The sequence below is a fragment of the Dama dama genome, chromosome 20 (assembly GCF_033118175.1).
Source record: "Dama dama isolate Ldn47 chromosome 20, ASM3311817v1, whole genome shotgun sequence".
NCBI classification, from domain to species: domain Eukaryota; kingdom Metazoa; phylum Chordata; class Mammalia; order Artiodactyla; family Cervidae; genus Dama; species Dama dama.
Genome location: NC_083700.1, coordinates 82,992,733 through 83,008,725, shown reverse-complemented (window position 1 = coordinate 83,008,725; position 15,993 = coordinate 82,992,733). Strand labels below are relative to the sequence as shown.

The following is a 15,993-nucleotide window of genomic DNA, read 5'->3' as shown; positions in this document are numbered from 1 at the left end:
ACTTTCTGCCATAACGGTGGTGTCATCTGCATATCTGAGGTTATTATTATTTCTCATAGCAATCTTGATTCCAGATTGCGCTTCCTCCAGCCCAGCATTTTTCATGATGTACTCTGCAGAGAAGTTAAATAAGCAGGGTGACAATATACACCCTTGATGTACTCCTTTTCCTATTTGGAACCAGTCTGTTGTCCCATGTCCAGTTCTAACTGTTGCTTCCTCATCTGCATACAGGTTTCTCAAGGGGCAGGTCAGGTGGTCTGGTATTTCCATCTCCTTCAGAATTTTCCACAGTTTATTGTGACTCACACAGTCAAAGGCTTTGGCATAGTCAATAAAGCAGAAATAGATGTTTGTCTGGAACTCTTGCTTTTTCGATGATCCAGAGGATGCTGGCAATTTGATCTCTGGTTCCTCTGCCTTTTCTAAAACCAGCTTGAACATCTGGAAGTTCATGGTTCACGTATTGCTGAAGCCTGGCTTGGAGAATTTTGAGCATTACTTTGCTGGCATGTGAGATGAGTGCAATTGTGCGATAATTTGAGCATTCTTTGGGATTGCCCTTCTTTGGGATTGGAATGAAAACTGACCTTTTCCAGTCCTGTGGCCACTGCTGAGTTTTCCAAATTTGCTGGCATATTGAGTGCAGCACTTTCAAAGCATCATCTTTTAGGATTTGAAATAGCTCAACTGGAGTTCTATCACATCCACTAGCTTTGTTCATATTATATACTTATATTTAGATATATTCAAAAGATAAAGTCAGATTACTTGGGGGCAAGGCTTTATTTACCTATTTCTTTTTTTTTTTTTTTTTACATAGGAAAAGACTAAAAGAATGTCATCCATTTCCATTGCTTGACTGGATGATTATTCTACGGACTCTGATGGGCAGACAACTCCAGGGTTGTGGAGGTGGGTAGCAGTGGGGAAAGAAAGCCAGATAAGGTCCTGATAAAAACTAGGACTCAGGCTGGAAAATTGACTTGAACTGAAGATTCATAAAGGTTACACTAATAGGTTGACATTGTATTGCTAAATACTTTTCATAAATACACAACCAATTCTATTTTTGCAGGTTAGGAGTGGGCAGGAGACAGAACCTACTAAATGTTAAACATGAGGCCAGGTAATTTGCATTTATTATATTACTAAATCTTCACATTAGCCCTATGAGGTTAGTTTTGGCCTAATTTTTCATCAACACATGCTCATTTATGATTTTTCCATTGCTATTGTTTCCTCCTATTTTAGGATATTGTTTTCTCACTCCCAGAATTCTGTTACACTTGGACTATGCTATGTATTCCCTTAGAGTATGAACTTGGGAAGTGCAATGCTCAGAAAAATAACCCTGGCCTTATCTTTGGGGAACCTTTATCTCTGTCCTGGGTCTGCCATTAATTCTCTCGGTTTCCTGAGCAAGTTTCTTGATCCTCTGGGTTTCAGTTTCCTAATTAGTAAAATGATGGTGATGAACTATATTTCAAAAATGCCTCCCATCTCTGAATCTCTAGGAACTGTCATGATACATCTTTATCAAGTTCTCCATTCTAACCTCAGAGCCTATAGACTGATCCCCTTGTAAACATACCTGTTATCTTGAATCTATAACTACTCCAATGGTGTTAAGAGCAGACAAAGAAAGTTGGGACAGGAAGCCTTTTAAAGAGAAATTAAGCAGGGCTAAACTCCATGGTGGTACATGGTGGTATGATCTTGAATGCTAGGCTTCAGCATTATGTGAACCAAGAACTTCCAGATGTCCAAGCTGGGTTTAGAAAAGGAAGAGGAACTAGAGATCAAATTGCCAAAATTCACTGGATTATAAAAGAAAGCAAGGGAATTTCAGGAAAAAACCATCTTTTTCTGTTTCATTGACTATGCTAAAGCCTTTGACTCTTTGGATCATGACAAACTGTGGAAAGCTCCTTGAGAGATGGGAATACCAGACCATCTTACCTGTCTCCTGAGAAACCTGTATGTGGGTCAAGAAGTTAGAACTCTGTATGGAACAACTGACTGGTTCAAGATCAAGAAAGGAGTATGACAGGGCTGTCTGCTGTCACCCTGTTTGTTTTGTTTTGTTTTGTTTTTTTTTTATTAGTTGGAGGCCAATCACTTCACAACATTTCAGTGGGTTTTGTCATACATTGATATGAATCAGCCATGGATTTACACGTCTTCCCCATCCTACCCTGTTTGTTTAACCTATATGCTGAGCACATCATGAGAAATATCAGACTGGATGAGTTACAAGATGGAATCAAGATAGGCAGGAGAAACATCAACAATCTCAGATATGCAGATGATACCACTCTTATGGCAGAAAGCGAAGAGGAACTAAAGAGCCTCTTGATGAGGGTGAAGGAGAAGAGTGAAAGAGCTGGCTTAAGAATAAATATTAGGAAAAAAAAACCAAAAAAACTAAGATCATGGCATCCGGCCCCATTACTGCATGGCAAATAGAAGGGGAAAAAGTGGAAGTCATGACAGATTTTCTCTTCTTGGGCTCCCAAATCACTGCGGACAGTGACTGAAGCCATGAAATCAGAAGATGATTGCCTTCTGGCAGGAAAGCAATGACAAACCTAGACAGTGTGTTGAAAAGCAGAGACACTATTTGCCGACAAAGGTCCATATACTCAAGGCTATGGTCTTCCCAGTGGTCATGTATGGTTGTGACAGCTGGACCATAAAGAAGGCAGAATGCCAAAGAATTGATGCCTTCAAACTGTGGTGTTGAAGACTCCTGAAAGTCCCTTGGACAGCAAGGAGATCAAACAAGTCAATCTTAAGGGAGTTCAACTCTAAATTTTCATTGGAAGGACTGATGTTGAAGCTAAAGCTCCAGTATCTTGGTCATCTGATGTGAACAGATGACTCACTGGAAAAGTCCCTGATACTTTGCAAGATTGAGGGCAGAAGGAGAAGAGGGCATCAGAGGATGAGATGGCTGGATGGCATTACTGATGCAAACAGCATGAACTTGGGCCAACTCCGGGAGATAGTGGGGGACAGGGAGGCCTGGCGTGCTACAGTCCATGGGGTCATAAAGGGTCAGACATGACTGGGCAACTGAGCAACAACAACAAAAGACCTAAATCTATCTTCTATTTGGGTCTTATCTGACTAGAGATTTCTACATATGACTATAAATAGGCTTTGTATCTTAGGGGTCAATGGTAAAGGTTATTTTCAAGAAAGAAACTTATCTTTTGATTCTATTACTCTGGTGGGTACAAGTCAAATAAACAAAAGGGAACTCATACTTAAAATAACAAGATAGTCCTACCATTTCAGGAGAGCTCCCCCTAGAAAATCTCTGGCAAAGGATCTTGACTGTTGGCAATTGCAGAGGGACTTCAAGCCTTAAGAAGAGGTGGCTCAGCTGAGATTGAAGAAGAAATCCTGAAGAGACAGGATCCAGTATCTTCAGCTCTTTCTGAAGTTTGTCTAATAAGCCAGAACTCAAAGGAAGAGACTTGAGTTCTCTTCTGACCAGGGCAAGAAGAAAAGTGTCTTCTTTTGTTGTTCCACTTGGTCTCTGGCCAATATCCTGAAACAACAACAAACAATGACATAACAACAACAACAAATTAACAGGGAAGACCAATGCAAGGAAGCAGAAGAGTACTTGAGTTGGTATCAGAGCCTCCACATTCAGGTCTTGTCCCAAATAGGAAGAATACTTATACTTGAAAATAAGTATTCAATCTGGATGTATTCATTAGTTTATAATACCTCAAAATCTTTTCCTTTAGGCAAAGAAAAGAAGCAAATCATTTCAGAGCACATACTCTGATAGAAGCCTCCTTAAGTTATATCATTTGTCTTTTACAAAATACATTTTTTTTATTATATTAGAATTTAGAATGATAGATCTTAAAGACTGGGATCTGGGAGGAGGAAGAGGGAAGGAAGATGTGATGGTCAGGTGGGACATTTGAGGTTTGCCTGTGGGCTCCCAGGGAAGTTTCCTGGAAAGCTGATGAGACATATCAGATGTGGTATCCACCAGTCTATCTTAGACCATCTTATTATCTGTTCCACATCAAAATATACAGTTGACAAATAATATCCCTATCTGAAATAGAAACCAGCTCAACAGCTCCTATGATACACACCTTGGGTTGGTCAGAGCTGCTCCTTGCCATCTGTTCTAAGGACCAGTCTCTAAAGTTTCTCCTGGGGAGGCCATGGATATAGGACAGGGACTGGTCTCCAGTTGGTTGAGAGATGCAGTAGACATTTGCCTGGTTGGAAACCTTAAAGAAGCCAAGATAAATGGTAATAAGGATCAGAAGGGATGGGGGAAGAGAAAGAGAAAAAAAAAAAAAAAGGAAAATATGAGTGAGCCAACTAATTTTTAAAACATGTTCCCATTCCAAAAGACTTCAACCCCCATGGTCATTGAGTCATTTAATCCCCAAAGAAGAAAGCTTACCTCAACATTAATTTCAGCATAATGCAGTTAACACAAGTTTGATAAATAAATGCGCAGTTAGACGTGTTTGCATTTGTGTATGATAAAAGGTGTCTGTGACAAAGAAAAAGTAAGCCTGCAAACACATCTTTCATATGCAAACCAATCAACCCTAAATCCATGTCTCTAACCACCTCCCTTATCTAACTCACATATCAACTCAGTATCTTCCCTGTCCCAAATGAACCTAGGTCCACATATCAGACTGGGGATAGCCCCTCTACCCAAAGCCCACTCACTGGAGTTGTTCAAACCAGCCAGTTCTAATCTGTTTACCCTGTCCTCATCACCTTTCCCATGGAAACCCCAATAAAGGCTGTGGCTTGTGCTTTTCCCTCATTCTTCTGCCTCCTGATTAACCTTGGTGCTTCCACATGTGGCCTTGCACAGTGTGGCATACCCCCTTTCCCTGGGAAATGTAAGTAATAAATTCTTTCAAAGTCGGTTGTCTCTTTATCTGTCACCTCACCACACCTGATTAAAAGGAAATCCAGGGTACAAATTGAACCACATGGCCATATTTAATATCAGGTCATTGAAAGGAAACATTATGAGAGGGATTCACTGAAAACTGAGTGTCCATACTCATTTAATAGTTTATATTGAATAACCTATCAGTATAAATAGGAACCTGAAGGGTTTATAGTCATTAAGCATTTTAAAGAAAAATAAAAAAGCTCTCTAGAGTTGGCTGAGTGAGCAGGAGTGGCCGAGTTCTAGAATAGGCAGTTGTGGAGGAAAAGCAAGATAAAACAAGCAAAATGGCTTTGAAAAGAACATACTACCAATCAACTGTGATAATTATTAAAATTAAAGCACTAACACTTTCATTCTCATGCTGCCAGATGCAAAAAGCACACTTTAATTTTATTTTTGAAACTGTGCTACTGAGTTTGCTGCTAGTCACAGATTCTTTTTTATTTTCTGAGAGAAAGCAGAGCTGATACTTCTGAGAAACAGTTTAAACAGCATATATGTATTTTTAAAAATGTATCAGGAGAGAATTTAAGAGACAAAAGATCCTAGGGCTGGCAGTAAGAAGAGCCAGGCTCTGTCTGTGAGATCTTGAAACATCATTTAAGCTCTCTGGGCCTCTTATTATTCATTGGTGAAATGAGAGTTTGTATTTGCTGATTTCTAAGATATCTTACTGTTCTTGCATTCATGAAACTATTGCTTCTCTTAACATTTTCAGCTTTACTTACCTCCTCCTAATGTTATCTTTGAGTTTACCTGTAATTTAGAACAGAGTTTCACACTTGCCTATCCTTAACCCACGTTTACTTTTGTTTAGAGCAAATTCAGCCGGTCCAGATTGCCTGCTACATCCCAGACAGGAAAGCTTATTTTCATCTATATGTGAAGCATAAGAATCTACAAGGAGCTCTGATTGGTTTACTTCTTTCACTGTGGCAGGATTCCACTTACCACTTAGTCAAGGTGGTAATGAGTGTCTCTGTACCAGGCAGCCACGGCTGCCATCTGGCCAGCCAGGATCCTACACTCGGCAGACAGAACCAATTAGTCCGGGCCCGCACTTCCCACGAGGTCTTGCTGTGTTTGATGGGTGGGTGTTAGCCCTGCTGAGCCTCCCATAAGAAACCTCTTGAATCCTGGGAGGGGAGGGACAAATTGTCTCCATCTGGCACTGCAGAGCTAGTAAAGTATCCAGAACGTGGAGGTCCAAGAACAACTTACCCAGTGAACACTCTGCCTGTTACAGTGGCTAATGCAGACACTGTATCCCAAATGGGTAGAGAGAGGTCAAACAAATTTTCATTTATAACAGAAAAACTAGAAATGACTTAAATGCCCATCAATAGGGATTAAATGAGACATGTTATATCCATATAAATGAATGAATATAGCTTGGGGATTAAGGCCCTAGAATCTGGACCTCAACTGTGGCTCTGCCACTTCTCAGACTTATGACCTGGGCAAAGCACTTGACTTCTTTGGTTTTCAGTTCCTTCATCTATGATCTGAAGATAACAAAAGTTCCTACCTCACTGAGTGCTTGGGAGTAGAAAGTTAGTTAATATATGTAAAGAGCTTAGAATAGTGCCTCTGTGTGTGCGTTAGTCACTCAGTCAACTCTTAGGACCCCATGGACCATAGCCCACCAGGCTCCTCTGTCCATGGAATTCTCCAAGCAAGAATACTGGAGTGGGTTGCCATTCCCTTCTCCAGGGGATCTTCCCGACCCAGGAATTGAACCTGGATCTTCTGCATTGAGGGCAGACTCCTTACTATCTGAGCCACCAGGGAAACTAGAATAGTGCCTGGCACGTAGCAAATTCTGTCTAAGTGTTATTTCTGAGTATGACTCTCACAGGGACATTAAACATAATGCTTAGGATGAATTTTTTGAAGCTGGGGGAGAATTCTTGATATGAAGTGAATAGACCAGGATGACAAAGAACATATATGTGATGACTCGTATTTGGTATCTATGCAGGAAAAAAAGAAGAAAAAGAAATAAACTACTATTTTTCTTTGTGTTTTATTTTTTCTTTTTTATATTCGCCCTCCATTTTCCAAAATTTCACATGAGTATATAATATGTTACAGTTAGAAGGATCAATAAAATTTTTAGGAGAAAAATGAGAAGTCCCCAGTGTTTGAGACCTTGCAGAACATGGTCTGAGGTCCACTGGTGAATTGGTAGCCACTCCATATTGTAATTTTTGCAGAGTTCTAATGAATAAAAGATCACAAATCCACAGGCTTTTATATTCTCATGACTGAAAACTAGTGAGCATCTGAGTGATTTAGAAAGGGCTATTAAAATTGTAAACTAAAGATAGTTATGTTAGAGTTTACTGCAGACTCTAATTCAGTATTCTACTAAAATATCTGACTGTCACTTCATTCTTGGCAGTGCTGCAAAATTCCTCCTCTATATATTTGTTTAATTGCAATTTCAGCAATTTTTGGGAATGGTACTTCGTTATCAATGAATCATCAGTTGGTCTTAATTTGGGTCCAGTTTTCTATTGCTGCTACTCTTACTTTTTAATTACAAATTAATAATCATTTAGATTCATCATTATGAAGCTAATCTGTTGTGGATTGTTTGGTTGATTCTTAACAGAGGGCAGTGATAATGTATTACCATTTCTATCAAGATAGTTTAGTGCTGATAATTTCTTGATATCTAGACATGATTTCATTGGATTTTGAAAATAAATTATCTTTTCCTATAATGTTAAAGCAGACAAACCCTCCTCCTCTAACACACCCCAAATGTGCACAAGTGATGACACTTCACTGTATAACCATCATTTAGTCACAGAGTAGGTTGACCAATTCAGTTAGCAGTCAGTGAAGAGGCAATATACAGAATGACCTCAAAATTCATTTTCAGATTTAAAAAATGATTTTGATTCTATTTGATGCAAAATATATTAATTATCATTAGGACAAGCATGTGCTGATGTGAGTCTATGTTTCCAACCCAACTGAATTTCCTAGCCAATTACCAGGAAAAGTTTAGGAAGTTGTTACTCACTTTGCCATCCAGAAATCTACAACTGAGTGGTCCTGTTAGGAGTTTCCCGCTGTCCTCTGGTTTCTGGTTGTTCTCTCGGTGCTTGCTCTCTTTCCCATCATCTGGGTCATGACTGATTTGATGATCTGTGGGATCAATCGGAGCTGGTGGGTCTCCATAGATCTGCTTTGCATCACCAGGCACTGATTTCTGGAGCACTGTTTGAGCTTCTGCCTTCAATTTCTGGTTCTCCGTGCTGCAAAGAAACAAGTTTTGTACTTTGTTACTCGGGGCACACTCCACCTGCACTAAACTGGCATAAGAAAAGGCAGGCGTTAGTCTGGTGGTGGAAATATTGGTAACAGCATGACTGAATGAGTTATTTGTTATTTGTCTAGGGATCATTTACCATAGAGAAACCATGTTATTTTCTCAGGCTTTACCTTCCTTATAATCTATCCATCTGCTCTATCCTTACTATAAGAAATGGCAGCTTCAAAGATGAACCCTAAAGGTTATTACTTATCTTTCGTCCTTAAAAGTCTAACAGGTATTTTCAGTGTTTACAACTAGAAAAAGAAGAAAGTCAAGGCATTTGGCCAGCTCCAGTTCTGTTCAGTGTCTCTCCTTAATTGTCTCGCCGTAAGACTTCTTTTTCTCTCAGTAGTCCTCCATTTAATTTTAATATTAAATAGAGGGGGAAAAATTGTAGGAATGACTCAAAGAAATTTATATAAAAACAAAAATCTACTAATTATTAAACTTTGTTTAATAACTAAAAGACATGAGTCAAAACAATTACATGGTATTGTTTTAAATGTAGAAAACTTCTTTGGAAATAAAGAATACAAATGCTCATGGTCACATAAATAAATAAAATTCTTATAGTGGGTGACTAGACTAAACATATTAAAGAGTCAGGAAGCTAAAATTTTTGACCTAGTAAATCAATTTTTTAAAAATTTATATTAAGTAAAAAATGTGGAAAAAGAAAAATTTTAAACTCTATTTATTAGTAGATGGATGTGTTGAGTGTTTCATTCTATGTTCCCATGAGATAATGTATGGTGCTATTAAAATAGTTACAAATAATTTTAATGAAAAAATGTCTTGTTATACAAATAAATGAAAAATATAATTATCTCAACTATATAAATTCATGTATAAATACATGTGTCTTTGTATTTATACATGTGTCATGTATAAATACACGCAGAAGGAAATATGTCAGAAGTAAACAGTAAGTACCTCCTAACGGAAGTCAGGATATTACATTATACTACATGTAGTGTACTGTTGTTAGTCATTCAGTCATCTTCAACTCTATGTGACCCCAGACTGTAGCCCACCAGGCTCCTCTATCCATGGAGTTCTCTAGGCAAGAATACTGGAATAGGTAGCCATTCCCTTCTCCAGGGGATTTTCTTGACCCAGGGATCAAACCAGCATCTTCTGCATTGGCAGGTGGATTCTTTACCACTGAGCTATTTGGGAAGCCCACATTATTACTATATTATGTACTATACTATATACCACATTATACTATGTAATAAAACTATTATTCTAAATTTCTGACATGAGTAAATATTATTTTATTATCAAGAAAAATACATTTAAAATAGCTAGGCATTATGCCTACAAGGTTGTATAAATTTTAGCTGTTGTTATTGATGCAGTGGAAAGGACCCATTTTAAAGCATGTCGTGTAATCTGAGCATAAAACAATTGCTGCAACACTTGTTGATTTGAATAAGGCCAAGGTTGACATATGTCTATTTTTTACATCAATTCTCTTAGTCATGGCAGCATGAGAAGCAAAGAAGGCTTAGGAAAGACCTGAGAGGAACACCTACATTTACAGAGGGAAGAGCCCTAAAAGGAGACTTAGAAGAAATTCTAAGTAAAGGTAGAATAAAAGCTAGAAGAGTGTGGTCTTAGTAACAAAGTGAAGATAATGTTTCCAGGGAGATGGCATAATCAGCATCTCACATGCTGTTGAGAAAGGTGAGTTCTAAAGAGGGTTCATTGAATTAAGCCATAAGGACATCATCAGGAAACCGGACATGAGGAATTGCCTGAGGTAATGGAGGTAGATGCTAGACTGAAGTGGGTTGACAAAAGAGGAGGGATCAGAAACTAACGGTAGGAAGTATAAAGACCTCTGTGAAGAATTTTGGCTTCAGGAGAGGAGAGAAATGGGGTGACTGGAGTACAATGTTGGTTTCAGATAGGGCTTTGTTATTGTCATGTTTATCTTCAAAATATACAAATAGCTCATACAACTCGACAACAACAATAACAAAAAAATAAATAAACCAATCAAAAAATGGGTAGAGGACCTTAATAGACATTCCTCCAAAGAAGACATATGATAGTCAATAGGCACATGAAAAGATGCTCAACATTGCTATTTATTAGAGAAATGCAAATCAAAACTACAATGAGATACCACCTTACACCCATGAGAATGGTCATCATTAAACAAATCTCAAATAACAAATGCTGGAGAGGGTGTGTAGAAAAGGGAAACCTCTTACACTGCTTGTGGGGATGCAAACTGGTACAGTCACTATGGAAAACATTGTGGAGGCTTCTTAAAAAACTAAAAGTAGAGTTACCATATGACCAAGCAATTCTACTCCCAGGCAGGCACCTGGAGAGAACTGTAATTTAAAAATATACATGCACCCCTACGTTTATAGCAGAACTATTCATAATAGCCAAAACATGGAAACAAACTCGATGTCCATTGACAGAGGAATGGATAAAGATGTGGTATATATACATATACTATGGAATACTACTCAGACTTAAGGAAGAGTAAAGTAATGCCATTTGCAACACATGGATGCAAGTAGAAATTAACATAAGTGAAGTAAGTCAGGCAGAGAAAAACAAATACCATATGATATCACTTATATGTGGAATCTAAAATATGGCACAAATGAGCTTATCTACAAAACAGAAATAGACATAGAGGTCAGGCTTATGACTACTAGTGGGGAGGGGGGTAAAGGAGGGAAGGACTGGGAGTTTGGGATTAGCGGATGTAAGCTATTATATATAGAAAGAATAAGCAACAAGATCCTACAATATAGCACAGAGAACTGTATTTAACATCCTGTGATAACCCATTATGGAAAAGAACAGAAAAGAATGGAAAAGACATTAAAAACATGTCTGTATTATATAGCTGAGTCATTTCTCTAGACAGCAGAGATTGACACAACATTATAAACCAACTATAATTCAATAAAAAATAAAATTAAATAAAAGAAACTAAAGACAGTAGGGACTTGGACACATTTAAACAAAGAGCCAACTGACCAAAAAAAAGGAGAGGATATCACTGATAACGTAAGATGAACCCCAACAAAATGAGATGGAATGTCACTGAGAAGACAGAGATAGAAATGAAACCTCAGGGTCAGGTAGCAGGAAGGTGGGCAAGGATGTAAGCAAATTTTAACATTCGGTGACAGGAGACGGACCAAATTGCTGACAGCTTAAATTTTCTCTTTGACATACAAGGTATGACTACTGGTTGGGTCTCAAGAAAGGAAATGTTGGGGTAGGAGGTCTGGATTTAAGGGCATATGGCTTGCAATAGCTGCTATAAAGATAGCTGATCAGACAAAGAAGGAAGGTCAGCTAGACACAGCCGAGTGGTCACTTGAAGGCTGGAGACCACGGATTTTGTAGCACCAGTTGGAAAGGATGCATGCTCTGCAGTCCTTGTGGAGATGCAAGGAAGGCAGACAGTGAGCTTCTATCTCCAGGGCTGGAGATTTGTCAGATAGGTGTAGCTGGATGACAATAGAGTAAAATGGGAATGTTGGGGGAGTATACATTTAATATATAGTTCTTCAATGAGAGAAGACATATAATATACAGTCCCTGATCTTAAGAAATTTAATTTCATTTGGCTATCCAAAAATACAGGAATAATAAAGTTAGCAACTGATATAAACGTGTTTCTAGAAGTCAGGATAATGGTTACCTTTGCGGGGAGGTATAAAGTCCAGACGGGAACATCAGGGGTGTTTCTAGGAATGTGGTACCAATTTGTTTCTTTTTTCTTTTTTTTTTTTCATTTATTTTTATTAGTTGGAGGCTAATTACTTTACAATATTGTAGTGGTTTTTGCCACACACTGACATGAATCAGCCATGGATTTACATGTGTTCCCCATCCTGAACCCCCCTCCCCCAATTTGTTTCTTGATCTGGATATCTGTTGCAAGGGTATATCATGTTTGTGAAAATTCAGTAAGTGAGTGGTATACTTATGATGTGTACTTTATGTATTAGACAGGTATATTTCTACAAAGTGTTCAAGGAAATTGGCATAAGATTTACATAAATAATGTGAAATATACCTAAGTGAAGTGAAGTGAAAGTCGCTCAGTTGTGCCCGACTCTTTGCGACCCCATGGAATTCTCTAGGCTAGAATCCTGGAGTCGGTAGCCTTTCTCTTCTCCAGGGGATCTTCCCAACCCAGGGATCAAATCCAGGTCTGCCGCATTGCAGGCAGATTCTTTACCTGCTGAGCCACAAGGGAAGACCACAAGAAATATACCTAATTGGTATATAAATAAATGTCAATAGAATGTTACAAAGAATCAGTGCTATTTGAAGTTCTTAAGAAAAATAAGTAATTATACTTTGCAGGGGTTTCAAAAATAATAGTATTACTGAGTAAGTATGTGGCAGCCACATTATAGCCATTTACAAACATTCATTTATTTAATCTTTAGATCAGCCCTATAGGGGGGTGCTCATATTATTCTCATTTTAGGATGAAAAATTTAGGTTCAGAGGGTTTATATAATTGTCTGATTCTACCTGGCTTTGCAAAGGTACAGCCAGGATTTAAATCTAAATCTTCCTGGTTGCACCTTGATTGTTCCAGGTGCCAATAAAGTCAGGAAAAAAAGTCTGTGGAAGTTAGGGAATATATGAGAAACAGAAATTAGAGGAGGCACCAAGCAGGAAGTGCAGGATTTAAAAGTAAAAATGGTAATGGGGCAAACAGTTAACTCTTGGATGAAGGCAAGGAGGGTTGAATCATTTTTGCTTTTATGACCTTCAAAATCCTTTTGTGGGCAGTCTTAGGATAAAATTGCCTGAGAAATATGAAATGTAACTGCCTGTCTGTTAAAACAGCCATAGTGTATGTAAAATTAAAAATAATCTGTTAAATCTGTTTAAAGCAAAAGCTGCTTTAAAAAAAAAAAACAACAACATGTATAACACTTTAAATTTATCATGAAAAAGACTCCCCAGCTGAGAAATGGCATGTGTCTGCTGTTAGCACAATTTGTCAACATGCGTTGGTTGTTATGTTGTTCACAAACCCACGGTTCTTTCTTCTAGGCTTGTGTGCTATCTACCTGCACTATTGAAAATAGAAATTTGCCATTTCAGAAAAAGGAAAAAAAAAAAAAGCCATCAATACTATCTTGGAAACAAGACAGCTAGCTTCCTCATATGTACTTCTAACCTCAGCTGCTGCTCTCAGGGGCGCTGTGAAGAGTTTAGCGTCATCTGGGAACTACAGCAATTAGGGAGAATGACAGTTATGGCTGAATGATAAATAAATGAGGAGAAAATTGTCCAATTGTTCCCTTTCACGTTGGGCTCTTCCTGCAAACCAGTCTTTTATTAGAGCTCAGAGTCTCAGGATTAGAGTTTAGTGCGACCCTCTATTAGAGCTCAGACTCTCAGGATTAGAAAGAAACATGAAGGGCATCTAGTAGCATCCTCTGCCCAAAGCAATGTGCAGATCCTACACCGGCCCCACCTCCCCTGCGACTCCATCTCACCAGATCTCACATTTGATTTGGATTACACCCCTGCTGAGAACATCAAATCGCAAATGGAGGACCCAGGGGGCTCAGCAAAAAGGTCACCAGATGCCATATTAAAGGTCTGCCAGCCTTGGCAGAGACTCAGTGCTGCCAGTTTCCAACTGAGTACCATCTAACAGGCCTCCAGCCCTCTGGAGGAGACAGTCCAGAGAGTGCCAACATAGTGAATGGGGACCTAATTTCAGTAAATGAAAGCATGTTCTTATTTGGAAGTAATAACAGATAATCATCACAACCAGACTTTTCTCTTTTAAAAAGACAACAACAAAATAAAAAATAAAATGTGACTGGGGAGGGGAGTGCAGCTGAAAATCTCACTAAACTCCATGGGAAATTGAAATGTAAAGCTAGTGCTAACTTAGAAGATGTTGTTGTAATGGAGTGTGAGGGTGTTTTTACTCTTTAACGCCATGGAGCCATCCATATATTATCATCATTGATGTTTAGTCTTCAGAAAGATTTTTAAAGTACATTAATTTCCGACCTATGTCCAAATCCTTCCTTCATCATGTAATTATGCTAGCTAACATGCCCTAAATTCTTATTTCTATGTGTCAGCCATTGTGTATAAATTCACATACATTTTTCATGTTTTACTAATAATCCTGAAAGGTAGGTGTTATGATCATCATTGTACAGATGTGACAACAAATCACCAGAGAAGTTAAGTAAACTGCTCATTGATAAACTGATAATAGGTAGAGCTCTAGAGCTCAGACCCAGGTCTGCATGCCTCTAAAGCGTGTACTCCTTCCTTCACATCTCTCCTTAATTTCACACCCATAATAGATAAACTGGCTACTGCTAAACAACAGGATGTTGATTCTCTTTTAAAATTTTAATAAAAAACAACACATATAAAAATACCTAGTCCATCTTCCAACCTAAGCATCGAGTCCCTTTCAGAACACCTAAGTGGCCATCCTTCAGCTTTGATTTGTACCTTTCCAGGGACAAGGGGTTCATCACTCCCAAAGTTATTTCTAAAGTATCCCATTTCTCTCATCATAGCACTGAGCCACATTCTGACATCAGTGAAAATAATTGAACCGTATTTTTCATGGCATTTACTCTATACTGCTTTACGGAATAAAAATAGTGTCCCAAATTGGGGTCATTTTGGCTGCAAAACTAGTAACCAGTTCAATCACCAATTATTCTTTGGTATGATTTACTTTTTTACCTCTTTTTATTTTCTTTTTTAAATTGAAGTATAATTGACTTACAATGTGGTATTAGTTTCTGACATTGTGCATGCTCAGTTGATCAGTTGTGTCTGACTCTTTGCCACCCAATGGACTGTAGCCACCAGGCTCCTCTGTCCATGGAATTTTCCAGGCAAGAATACTGGAGTGGTTGCCATTTCCTCCTCCAGGGCATCTTCCTGACCCAGGGATCAAACCAGTGTCTCTTGCATCTCCTGCATTGGCAGACGGACTGTTTACCACTGTAGTAATTTATTATCATTATAAAACTTACTCCATTTAAAACTATTATAAAATGTTGGCTATATTTCCTGTGCTGTACATTTTATACATATTTTATACCTATCAATTTGTACCTCTTAGTGCCCTTTACCTATTTGCTCCTCCTCCAACCCTTCTGCCCTCTGGCAACCACTAGTCTCTTCTCTGTACCTGTGAGTCCCTTCTGTCTTGCTATATTTGTTCATTTGTTTTATTCTTTAGGTTCCACATATAAGTGAAAACATACAGTATTTGTTTTTCTCTAACTTATTTCACTAAGCGTAATATCCCCCAGTTCTATCCATGCTGTCACAAATGGTAAAATTTCATTCTTTTCTACAGCGAAGTAATATTCCATTGCCTATATACCAGATCTTCTTTATCCATTCATCTGTTGATGGACACTTCAGTTGCTTTCATTTCTCAGTTAATGTAAACAATGCTCCTATGAACACTGGAATACACATCTTTTCAAATAGTGTTTTCATTTTCTTTGGATAAATTAACTCATAGAGATGATATCCCAATATATCTACTCTTCTGAAACCTTCCTTTTACACGTAATACAATTCTACAGCATTAGACATATTTATTCCATGGAGGTTTTCTTCTATTTTACTTGTTTTTTAGCTCTACATTACTACATTCTTTGGGTTGCAGTGAGAATCTACGCCACTCACT

At 38.2% G+C, this 15,993-nt stretch overlaps 1 protein-coding gene across 1 annotated transcript in view; it reads right to left on the bottom strand.

Annotated features, from left to right (window-relative positions):
* Positions 1 to 15,993, bottom strand: part of C20H1orf87 (chromosome 20 C1orf87 homolog) — a 148,457-nt gene that overhangs the window by 95,303 nt on the left and 37,161 nt on the right. Inside the window, exons 4-6 of the mRNA XM_061120016.1 lie at positions 7,998 to 8,232; positions 4,128 to 4,268; positions 3,296 to 3,559 (exon numbers count right to left, since the gene is read on the bottom strand). Of these exons, the coding sequence (XP_060975999.1) occupies positions 3,296 to 3,559; positions 4,128 to 4,268; positions 7,998 to 8,232 (640 nt within the window). The remainder of the gene's footprint in view (positions 1 to 3,295; positions 3,560 to 4,127; positions 4,269 to 7,997; positions 8,233 to 15,993) is intronic.